Source organism: Excalfactoria chinensis, chromosome 4 (genome assembly GCF_039878825.1).
Source record: "Excalfactoria chinensis isolate bCotChi1 chromosome 4, bCotChi1.hap2, whole genome shotgun sequence".
NCBI lineage: Eukaryota > Metazoa > Chordata > Aves > Galliformes > Phasianidae > Excalfactoria > Excalfactoria chinensis.
The window spans coordinates 24,439,384-24,451,805 of NC_092828.1; the positions used below are offsets into that span (position 1 = coordinate 24,439,384).

Genomic DNA, 12,422 nt, shown 5'->3' on the forward strand with positions numbered 1-12,422 from the left:
ATCGACATGGTGCTATGCAAGACTCCCACCAAGGCAATACATTCCATATGTAGCTTTAAGTTAAGAAGTGACTGATCTAACTCAAAGGTGTTTTTTCCCCCCCTTCTAAATAGTATCTCTAATTACAGACGGTTAATATCATAGATCTTCTTGTCAAATGCTGTTAAATATCTCTTCTAAAAGGATTTATTGACCAACATTGTAGGCCACAAGAATGACAATTTATTGAACTGAGTTGAGCTATGTAATTATAAATTATAATATATATATAATTATTATTAATTATTATTATTATTAATAATAATTATTATTATTATATCTTAACTAAAGCAATATATGTAATAATAACAAGGAATGTCACTGATCTTAATCTATTCAGTGCAAAAACGAAGCTCCCACTACAGCTGAGCTATGAATTATTTTTGCAGGGCAAGAGCAATTAATCCAAAAGCTTTTGTATTTCCTCTCTGCTCTGTATCAAGCTGCTTGCTTCGACAGCCCTGAAGCCTATGCTTCAGCTTTTAGTTTATACCATTTTAGAGTTAATAAACCACCCTCTAGAAAAGTTTAGAGGTCTTAAACTTACAGTGAGTTTTGGGCAGAGAAAATCTGCAAGACGGTGCCTTATAGCTTCCAAACCTCTTGGCAGCATCCTGCACATGCATGCTTATAAGAACAACATTTAACATATTGTGAAATATCCAAAAGTGCAAGTAAATAGTAATGTCACCCTTGATTAAATAACGCATCGTGCCTACCCTGCATTTATAAGAGATAGTAAAAAAAAATCATGGCACAGGATATAATGGTTATCAACACCCACGCGCTTACATCTTGCTACTGAAACACTAATGGCAATTTGACATACTCAGCTGTATTGCATTTTTTTTCCCACTCCTCTTCTCTGAGTTCGCAGTCTAATATTCATGGGAAAAGAAATGATGTCATTTTATTAACCTCATAACCACTTTAAGCCAACAGAAAAATAAAAACATCGGAATGACCAGCTGGCACGAAGCTCCTGTTTCTCTTAAAAACAAGCCTGGATCTTCTGTTTCTCATCTCACTACAGACACATCAAAGTCTTCTAACAAACTTTAGACTATCAAAAACAGCAAACAGAACAATAGTAAACCTAATTGTATTTGAAAATTTAAACACGAAAGTAGTATGCCCACATATCTCCAGGAGCTATCCATGTAAGCATGTGCACACAGCTTCCATTATCATAGTATTTGACCTACTTACATTAATACTAGGTGCCAATAAAAACTCCAGATACCTTTTAAAGTTTTACAGTGTCCTCTTTCTTTCAATATTGTGGCTTTGAAAAATAGAAAACACAAACCAAACAGAAAAGAAGCTGCAATTTTTTTTTTTTTAAAAGTTAGCAATTCTTCTATTAAAAACAAATTAACTGTAGAAGGCAAAATCTTCAATAGATATTCCACATATTCTATACTGAATTCATATATAAGGATGAATTTGATACCAGGATACATGGCAGCTCATCTTGTAATCATCGTCTGCAAATTGACAGCACTGAATCTGTTTATCTAAACAGTCAGTGTTCTACACTTCTAGTCTGCATTGAGCCAGGTAGGCTGAACACAAACTCAAACTGAAGAGAAATCAGATGTTGTGAGAGGGATGGTTGCAGACATCTTCATGCCAAATGAACAATTGTTGTCAAAAACACATCATTTCCAAACTCCTGCCTGACATTTCTGGTGCCACAGCTGACACCTGGAAGGATTGTAAAGTCTGGAGAGGATTCAGCCCTAATTCAAAATGCTTAAAGTCTGAGAAGTTGAACAGTAACAAAAGGTGAAAGTCAAGAGCATTTTAGCTGGATACAAATCATAAAGTTAACTAGAACCAACCAGAGCAATATAGTTTACACCCTAGTTTTTCATCTATGCAAAAAAAAAAAAAAAAAAACAAAAAAACAAAAAAACAAAAAAAACTGAACTGTTTTGGAGGATTTTGCCAGTACTGAAGCTATCTAATTCCCCAGTAAACTGTGAAGTGCCAGTCTGCAGGTATAAAATCTGCCACACAAAGCCTCAAGAAGCAATGATGCTTTCCCTATCAATATGATGAAAGATAAAAAGATTAATTACTTTGAACACTGAATTTATTTGAATACAATAGCTCTGGTGCATTTGTATTATACACTACAGAAATAAATGTATTATACATTACAGAAAGTGCGTGGGGACAGGACTAGGGGAAATGGGCTGAAACTTCAGCATAGGAAGTTCTGCACGAATGTGCACAAGAACTTCTTTACGGTGAGGGTGACGGAGCACTGGAACAGGCTGCCCAGGGAGGTGGTGGAGTCTCCTTCTCTGGAGATATTCAAGACCCGCCTGGACGCCTACCTGTGCGATGTGGTGTAGGGAGCCTGCTATGGCAGGGGGGTTGGACTCGATGATCTCTAGAGGTCCCTTCCAACCCCTATGATTCTGTGAAATCATTAAATAGGCATTTACACTAGAACTTTCTACTATGGGATCCAGACAACACTCACAAGAACTGGCAGTTTAAATCTTCTCAGCTTAATAGAAAGGTATGTATTTAAAATACACAGCAGGCAATTACTTGAGGAGAAGATCCTTGGCTGCCATGCAGTACCAGGTGGCAGAACTATAAGCAGAATTTGCTGCCACAGAGAAATGATGGCACTAAGAAGAAACTTCATTGTGACCAAATATCTTTGCTCATGGCAACCTACGAAATTTTGTAATCAAATTAAGTTCTGTCTGTCTCACTGCAGAGTACAGTAGTAGAATTTCAAACTGCTTAGAGATCTGTATTTTCCTCCCAAAGAAAATATATGGACAAATGGAAAGAAAACCTTAAGAGAAGGAAAATACTATGAGGTAGGATACCTTCTTGATAATAAAGGCATACTGTTTTAAGTCACAGAACATTTAAAACTTCTGGGTAGGAAAAGCTCCATCGTGTAGAGGTAGAACAGCAAAACAGTGAAAACTAATAAGAGAAAAGATGGAATATCCTGATACATTTCTGCTAACCAAGCACAGGAATCACTTTCCCTTGAGATCAAGGCCATAATCCCATTTAAATCCAATTCCACTCTCCGACCATTCATCCATTCCATTTAAGTAGAAAACAAATCTATATCAAGTAAGCAGATGCACTGACTTTCAGTGGATTTCTAGTCAAAACCAAACTTTCTTACTGAAGACGTATAAATAAATCATAGGTCTAAAATCATAGTTACAGATCTTAAATTATGATAAAATACTGGAAGTGGGCTGCTTTTTGCCTCTACCAGGCCATTTTTAGAACTGAGTACCTGCAACATTCACAGAAAGCAAAGATGTTCAGATGAGAAGGAAAATGGAAGAGGTTATTCAATGCAGGAGATTAAAGCATTAACGTCAGCAATGTGGTTTTCCTGAAAAGCACAGTGTGGATTAAGCAGAGAATCAGAAGGCCACTCAGAGTGGTTCAATAACGAGAGAAATGCCAAAACCACGTAGATCTATTTTCCTAGGGAATCTGAGAATCCTAACTGGCTGTTTATAATGGGTTATCTTCTCTGGCATCAGCTGAAGTCTGGCATGCATCCATAAGGGAAAAATCTAGAGTCTCTACATTGCCCAAAGTCTAATAATATTTTTCCCAGTAGACCTTTCATGTCTTCTATGCAGTTCCAATACAGGGTAGCAACAGTACTACTTTCATGTTGAAACAATTCCTTGTGATTCTATGATTCATACTAAGGATTCTTTTCAGGTTTATTATTTTATACTGTTTAAGATATAACAATTCCACTGAAGAATTTCTCAGCAGTCCTGTTGGAATACACTGCCATAGCACCAAATGGAGTGCAGAGCGCTGCAAGCCAACCATTCACAACATAACATTACAGTTCATTTTTTTAAATAAAACTTTCTCTGCGATCTTCTGGGTCTCTCAGTATTCTGTTCTTCCTACAAGAGCCTGTCAACAGATCAGAGACAGGCCACACGCTCAAAAACAGATCATACATCTCAGACTTCATCTTCAAAATAGACCCAGTAAAAGAATACATGCTGTACAGATTGTGTAATTCAAAGTAATTGCTGTTTGAACTACTGAAAATGAGTACGTCTAAAGCAGCAATTACGTCTGCTTGGACAGTTTGCTTTGGCTAACGTATTTTACCTTAATATGATGTGTGGAAGGCTGGGGCTATAATCCATGGCTGTGTATGATTTTGAGAGTGCTTGTTACACATTTCTTCTTTTATGAAATATATAGCTTGGTTGTTTCTTACTTCTCTGTTCTTCCACTCCCTGATGATTTAGGGCATGTTTTTATTTTTTATTTTATTTTTTACAGGCAGTTGCCTGTTGTGAAAACAACGCTGAGCTTGCAGCTTTATTTTGATTCTAGCACTGGACTGGTTTTAAGATGGAACTTATTCAGCTTCTGAGAAGAGCTACATGACATGATTCATTGCAAGAGAAGGAAAGGGACTATGGGCTATGAAGTTACATGCTCTACCATCCCCCCCAAATAAACAAACAATGACAGCAATCATTTCTTCACTATACAGTGTTGCATATGTTACTCAAAATATTTCAGTCATAGCAAAGGAAAACAGTTGTGATTTGTTAATTTTTGTCTTTTTACAAAATATTTTTTGTTATTAAGGTAGACAGGAGCTTGCTATTAAAAGTTTTGCATCTTTTGCCTCCCTCCCCTCCCACTAAATGCCATAAACATTCATTGATCAGAAGGCTATAAAAGCACAGGCTGGGACATCCGAATGAACCAGGGATTACTTCCTTCTGACAGAGATCATGCACCAGGTTGAGTTGTCAGTTTGTTTTAAATATCAAGAAAAAGGGGTAGTAAATTTATACAAATATTTTTTGTTGAAGTCCAAACCATACATTTCACTTAAGGCTGATTCCAACTTCACTAGAATCTACCTCATGAGGAATTATCTTCCTCTAAGATTTAAGGAAATGGTTCCTCTAAACCAGCATAAGCACAGAAGAAAAAGCACGGTGAGGAAAGCGTTCAGCTTCTGATTTCAGCAAAAATTAACACCTATATTCTTGGAAAAAAATCCTCCTTTTTCCCCAGACGTTTCCAAAAGTTAGTAGCATGGAGTTTGAAATACCACTAGCTCTTAACTTCCTGAGAGAAATACACATGTCAAAGAAAAGGGTATGCCAACAGTACTGTAGCCACCAACAGGATGCCTTAAAAAGGTGACTGTGGGAGAAGCAGAGAGCAGATGTTTGTGAGTGAAAAAATCCTCACTATCTTGTGCAGGGAATTTCCCACTAAGTTTTCACCTACTTGGTAAATTATACAAGTCTTACGCGGTGACAAAGAATAATCAAGTCTTCTCCACACAAGATGAGCCCATTACCTCAAAAGTGACTTCAGTGTGGTAGCAACAGTAATCCTATTCATTGGTAGAAGTTATATCAGCATGGTGCACAGTTGGAATGATATAAGCGTATAGTTGTAAATACAGAGTAAATAGCCAGAGGGTATCTAAGGAAAAGACTCACAAGTACATTCAGTCAAAATGGATGCTCTTCAATGTCAAGGCTCACCACAAAAACTCCACAAAGAAGCAATCTCCAGAAAGAGATGCTACCTTAGTGGTGGTCAGCCCATAAATAGGATCGAGGAGAGGTGGAGCCAAGCTCCACCCTGTTCTGGTAGCACAGCTGAATTACCTTCACCTGTGCTCCCACAGCTGACCCGTCACTTGCCTCAGATGGTTAATCAGAGGTTCAGGCTGTGACCAACAGTTTCCCTTACACATGGTATTTCAAATACATACAAAACAATCATCCCATTTGGATTATTCATATATTTCACTTTTAGGGTTTCGCTTTTCATTTCTAAAATTACTCCTAGACAAAACTATAAAAGATTAACTATGTGTGTTCCCGTTCTTTTTCTATGTTAACAACAAAGGACAGCTTTTTAATGATGCATCCTACAAACTGCATTAAAAAAAAAAAAAGAAAAGCTACAAAATTCAATAGAAATTTTAGTATATATATATATATAAAACATTATGACTTAAGTAAAACAAATAAATAGATAACAATAACACGGTATGTACCTGCAGAAGTAATCTCTCGAAGGCTAGGAAGTTGTCCCATTTGGAAATCTGAGGGTGTTTCAAAGTCTGGACTGCAGCCAGGACAAGCTGTAGAAGACCACAGTGATTCTCCAAAGCCTTGAAATTATTTTTGAAAAGTTGTACGTAGGAGCTGAGCTGTTCTGGGGTGACTCTACCTGTGGAAAACAAAACAGGACATAGCATAGAATTTAGTGGTGACAAATACTGACGGCACCACACGTGAACCTAGATTTATTTTTTTTTAATTATTGTTTATCAGTTATAGAGAACTAAAATCATTCTGCATTATAATCAAGACCCTAGCTCTGTTGCAGTCAATGGGAGCTTTACGGAGCAGAAATATGTTAGGATGCTTCATACATGAATTATGAGTCAAGATACATGATATGGCAGGTATTTAACAATATGTAACAGATCTAACACCGTCCTCTGTTTTCAAACATACAGGGAGACTTATTTAAGCAAGGGCAATGACTTAACCACGACTTCTAAATAATGGCTAATATTTCTACAATATCTCTATTTTTATCACACGTTCAAAGAGAATTTGTCAATTTGTCAGTCTTCAAAAATAAAAAAAAAAGGAAAATAAAATCAAAATTAAAGCTTAATTTCACCCTTAAAAAGAAACACCACCTGCATCCCTGCACTAACCTGCAGACCAGTCCTTAACAGGACATAAAGGGAGTCATTCTGGCAACACAAACAATATACGATCAACAGTTTTACCACCTAACATTAAAATATCAGGCAAATTGCAAATAATTGGAATTTTGTATTAGAAGTGACATCATGCCTGCTCCAACGATAAAGGGACACTGATGCTAGTCTGCTAACTTAGGCTGTGAGAGGAAAGTCTGTGGTGTCTCCCTAGGAAAATTATCACAGGCAATCACATGTGCCTTCAATACGCAAGGAAAAATGGTGTTAAAGCACCATCCTAATTGCAAGTCTGGACTGCAGACCAGTCCTGGGCTGCTTCCTGGTTTCTCGTAGCCACTGCCAATAAAGAGTCATCACTGTCAAACAAAGCAGACCTAAAGAGAAGAGGCAAGCAAGATGGAGCAAGGAGAATCCGTTAACTTAGCAGAACAAGCTTTAGCGCCAGGAAGGCCCTAGTCTGAAGTGTTTCATTGGCTTACACTAGTCTCATCATTTTATTTGTTATTTTTCCATAAAGGAAAGATCTCGCAAGACTAACACTGTGTTTCTTCTCTGCATTTGGTTATATCATCAGTTTAGAAAATTTTTCATTTGCCTCCATCTTTTCTGTATCATACACACAGTGGAAAAAAAAAAAAATGACTCCACCAGTGCATCAATGTTGAAAGTGCTTTCTCTTAGCTCCAGAGATATCACTGGCAGCCTTTTGAGGAACAGTTAGATTAGGGAAAGCTGCTAAATAAAACAAAAACACACAGAGTATTTATGTGAATTTTAATGGAGAGCATCAAACCAAAAAGTCAGCAAATTAAGGCACAAATCAAACTGACACCACTCAGTAGGCCTGAGAGCTGACAAAAGGCTTCTACAGTTAGTCCGTATAGGCTAAAACAGCAACCGCAGCCATGTGTGTTTTTAGACTAAACATCAGAGCTTTCAGACGTGTTTTATTTCTTGTAAAGCTGTGTCAGGCAGATTTACATGGTGATTGGAAAATGTCAGCCCATGGTGCCTTGCAGCATACCTTTGATAATGACTGCACTGTTACCTTTAGCAGTCATGATATATAGTGGCAGATTCAAGAAATGAAAAAATGATAGCTTGCTTCAACTGGGAAAACATTAAGTGTCCTCACAGAAAGCAGTAAAACAGGAGGGCTTTTGAGTTTGATTTCATTTTTTATTATTAATTCCTTTTGTAATAATTTTGCTCTGTATAGTCCCCTCGTGAAAGTGAATCCAGATGCACCACTGGATCAGCATCATTTTAGAAAAACAATGAAAAACTTTCCCACCCTCAGAGTTATCACCAAAAGAAAGTCCAAAACAAACGTAAACATAAGTGAAACCCTGACCTTAGTAAGTCATTAACAAAACATAATGGCGTTGAAGAGTCCAGCATCTCATCTGTAACATGTAAAATATTCATGGAAGCACTCAGATCCTTGGTTCAAAAGCTCCAGCCAATTTCTGCATAGAAATTTCCCTGGACAGCTATATGCCTGTTGCATATAACTATTCCAGTAGAACAGGAATTTAGAAAAGTTACTGGTGGTACTCAACAAATAAATGAGTTTTCCTGGGGCCTAAATCCTCATCACCTTCCCCGCTGCTTGCTCACAGGGGGAGATTTCAGCACAAGGCCAACAACAAAGTTCAATCTAATCCCAACCCAATCAGTCTTTTATTTATTTTTTAAAGCCCCTCCGCTCTTTCAAGTCCTTTTGTCTTGCAGCGTAGCAGAAAACTCCTATAAATTCAAAAGGAGATAGATGACAACTACATATCTATATATCTAGTGTTCTTTTGTTTTTCTAAAGCAAATCCAGAGATTCACAGCCAGAAGATGGCAACTGCTGTCAGAAAGAATGACAACAGCATTATCTTGCCTTGCACCATATTCTCCTTCGTGCTCTATCAGGTCACGCTCTGCTCCACAGTACTACACCTATGCAGAAGTCAAGTCTGTGCAGAGGTTTCACTCATGAAGACTACTTTACAGTTGCTCATTTTTTACCTCCTTCTTGCAGGAAGAAAGAGAAGTATGACCTCAACCTCCCCCAGGGATATTAGGAGTGCTGATAATCTTCCTTGCACAAACACCAAGAATTCCACACCGTCTAAAAAGTAACCTTTACCGTTAGAATAGCATAGGAAATGAAACTGGACGCTACAAGCAGTCATCTGGATGTCTGGAAGTCAAAAAAACAACACAACGGGCTACATACCAGGCTCACTAATGAAGAGCCAGTTCTGCCCAAGAAACAGTGAGAATGAGCATGTGGAAGCAGCTCTGTACTTAAGCAGTTTGATAAACTGTGCATAAAGTACAAGAAGTAGCAAGGATAGTGGGGAAGGAAAGATAGAAGCAGTTCCAACAGGATAGTGCAAGAGTGTATTACAGAATCAGAGTAGCACAGCAATCTGCATGGAACTTTCTAGAATACTATTACATTCCTGAGGCAACTTGTGTCCTGATAAAGAAAATGAAATTCCAAAACACAAAGAAAAAACACAGGCATATAAAAGCGGTCACCCAAACACCTGCTAGATGTAAAATATTTCATTATATATATATATGTGTGTGTATATAGTAACTGAGATTGTTTTAGATTTACTTATGAAGACCGGAGAGGTTAGTAATATGAAGACAGCACTCAGATGAGCTAAAAGATAGACAATTATTGTATGATTTTAACTGAGTTTTAATTTGAGCTAATTTGGCTTAAAATGAATAACAAAAAAGGAAATCCCCCCAAAAAAATAGGATTAGGCACTAGGAAACACTGGGAAAGAAACTGAGCTCGCTTAGAATGTGTAAATGAAATCAGATAAACCAAAAAAGTTTACATAGACAGACTTTCTTATTTGAATAATAAAGAAAATAAGGAGTTGGGTTCCTGTGGCAATATGCAATGATCAAGACATGACCAATAATTAAGTTAGCTATTCTGCCCTGGTTTTCATACCACAGTGCCAAACACAGTGGGAAAACAACCCGCAGCTATGAGATACTTTCAACAAAGTTGCCATATTAGAACTGAAAAAATAAGCAGGTGAACTGAAGCAAGTTTTGAAACAAGCTGCACATAGAACAAATGGCCATTGATAAGACTGGTAATAAGTCTACCACAACAACTAGACCAGAAAACAATAAAAGTCATATTTATATTTAAGGAATGGTGAAAAATAGCTGCCTTACAGGTTTGAGGACACAAACAGGTTTAATGGGAGAAAGACCAGGATCTGACTGAAGTCTGTTTCTGAGTAGTCGGAGTAGCTTGAGTGGAATGGAAAGACTTTAACCTCAAAAGTTAAACAAAAAGTTAACTAGACATGCCACATATGTAGACATGAAGACAATTCCACAGTATGACTTTTTTCCATCTTAAATTAACACTGCAGTCTATATACTGTAATGCAGGCATCACTTCAAGAAAATAATTGTTTTTCAAGACACTTTTACCAGTAGATTTTTAAAATTCAGAATCCCAAAGCGGTGGGTTTGTTTTTTATTTTTAAACAGGAAGATTTATGGATTACAAGGTGTCTAAAGAGCAAAGGTCAAAAATAGCAATGCACTCTTCCAAACATACAGTCCTTATTTTTTCATCTAGCACTTAGTTAATTATCTCCATAGGGACAAGAAAACAAGTAAAGAGGAAAGTACATTTTGTGACCAATTGAATAAATAAGTGGATGCTTTTCCAAGACTACAGGAATCGCCAAATACACATAGCTTTAAACTTAGTTCAATCTAATGCGAGAACACAGTCTGACTTTCATTGGCTGGAGCACTTTGCTGAGGTCCATTTTTCACTTGACAGAACCACGATGAATAAGAAAATATCTTGGAACCCTTACATTCACAGACTAGCTGAAAAATTCCAGATGAATTGTTTTCCTCATCCATAATCTTAGGAATATAGACCTGACTCTCCCAGTAGCTTGCCTCTAATCACATCCAATGCCAGATACTTCTAAGGAATGTAATAAGATCGCAAAATCCATGAGGCAACAGTACTGCCAAGGGAGTTGGATATTTTGCAAACTAAGTGAGAGCAATTTAGTAGGACAGATGACGCCCCTTAAGTCTCTGTGTTGGTGTAATTTCCAGATGTTATTCTTATTAAATCAACATGTTTTTGTACTTCTTAGGAAGTTTTGGTAACACTCGTTAAGATTAAGTACCATAAAAGCAATTCAATCTTAGTTTTTGGTTAGTTAATTTCAAAAGTCACCCAGTTTTTACATTGCTAATAAAGAAGAGAAGAACACCAACTGCTCCCTAGCTTTTTGGAGAGATGAAAAGGGGGATACTGCTTGGCTGACTTCTCCAGAGTAAAGCTCTGGACACTGAGAGCACTAAACCTTGCAGTAGACTGAAAGCAGATGTGACAGGCTTATTTCTAGCAGCATATGCTCATCTCCCAAGAAAACAAACCGATCTGCTCTTGGTTTGACGGTCACCTGTAAGCCTCCTTCCCTCCTCAGTTGCAGGAGCAGCAGCAACCAACACAACAGTTACAGACATGAGCATAAACACTGCAGTGATCTCAAGTCTGTCAGCCCATATCAGACAGCAGCAGCACCCTGCTTCCTGCTTCCAGCAGGACTGTGGCACTTACTAGCAGCTATGGCTTGCCTTCCTTCCTCACTGCCCACTACCGATTCTCCTTCCTCCCATCTTAGCAGTAGCTACAGGGCACAAGCACTTGAGCTCAGCCATTCTTCCCTCTCCACTGCAGGCTTTCCAGTGCCTCTCAGGTCACTCCAGATGGACAGATTTTCAGAGAAGCAGAGCCCCTCATCTGTCACACCTCTGAAGGCATGTACAGCATTGGCTGTTAAAAACACAGAAAGGTGCATTTTTGGATGAGGGAGAAATATTCAGCACTGCTAGCCATGCAAGCAAAGTGACTGTCCTGCTGTAGTACAGCCTCACCACGAGTACTGTATGTACTGTTGTGTGCCACAATACAGAAAAGATGTAAAGCTGTTAACTATCCAAAGGAGAGCTACAAAGATAGTGAAGGGTCTAGAGGGCAAGGCATATGCATAGCAGCAGAAGTCCCTTGGTTTGCTCAGCTCAGAAAAGATCAGATTGCGAGGAGCCACCTACAGTTCCTCATAGAGAGCAGAGGGTCAGCACTGAACTCTGCTCACTGGTGACAGCAACAGGGCCCAAGGAAATGGCATAAAGCTATGTCATAGGAGGATCAGGCTAGGTGTCAGGAAAAGGTTATTCACCAGAGCGTGATGGGCATGGAACAGGCTCTCCAGGGCTGTGGTCATTGTCCCAAGCTGCTGGAGTTAAGAGCACATCTGGACAACACCTTCAGACATAAGGTTTGGATTTTGGGTGGTCCTGTGTGGAGCTGAGAGTTGGACTCCATGATCCTTGTGGGCATCTTCCAACTCCGGATATAATGTGATTCTATGATCCTAAGCTGCAGCGTGGATAGACAAGGCCAGAGCGTGTGGGAACATGAGGTGAGAGTGTCTGGTTCAAGAATGGAGGGTCTAACATTTTTTGTATCACTATGCTGAAGGATGGATGGAACTAGAAACCTCCTTCCTTCCACACATATATACACAGTACTCAAATCAGCTTATTCTTGACTAAA

At 38.4% G+C, this 12,422-nt stretch overlaps 1 protein-coding gene across 2 annotated transcripts in view; it reads right to left on the reverse strand.

The window, feature by feature from the left end:
• The window catches only part of SCFD2 (sec1 family domain containing 2), a 181,676-nt gene that overhangs the window by 126,219 nt on the left and 43,035 nt on the right, over window positions 1-12,422 (reverse strand). For both annotated transcript variants that reach the window (XM_072334894.1, XM_072334893.1), the window contains exon 4: window positions 6,113-6,288. In XM_072334894.1, coding sequence (XP_072190995.1) covers window positions 6,113-6,288 — 176 coding nt within the window. The remainder of the gene's footprint in view (window positions 1-6,112; window positions 6,289-12,422) is intronic.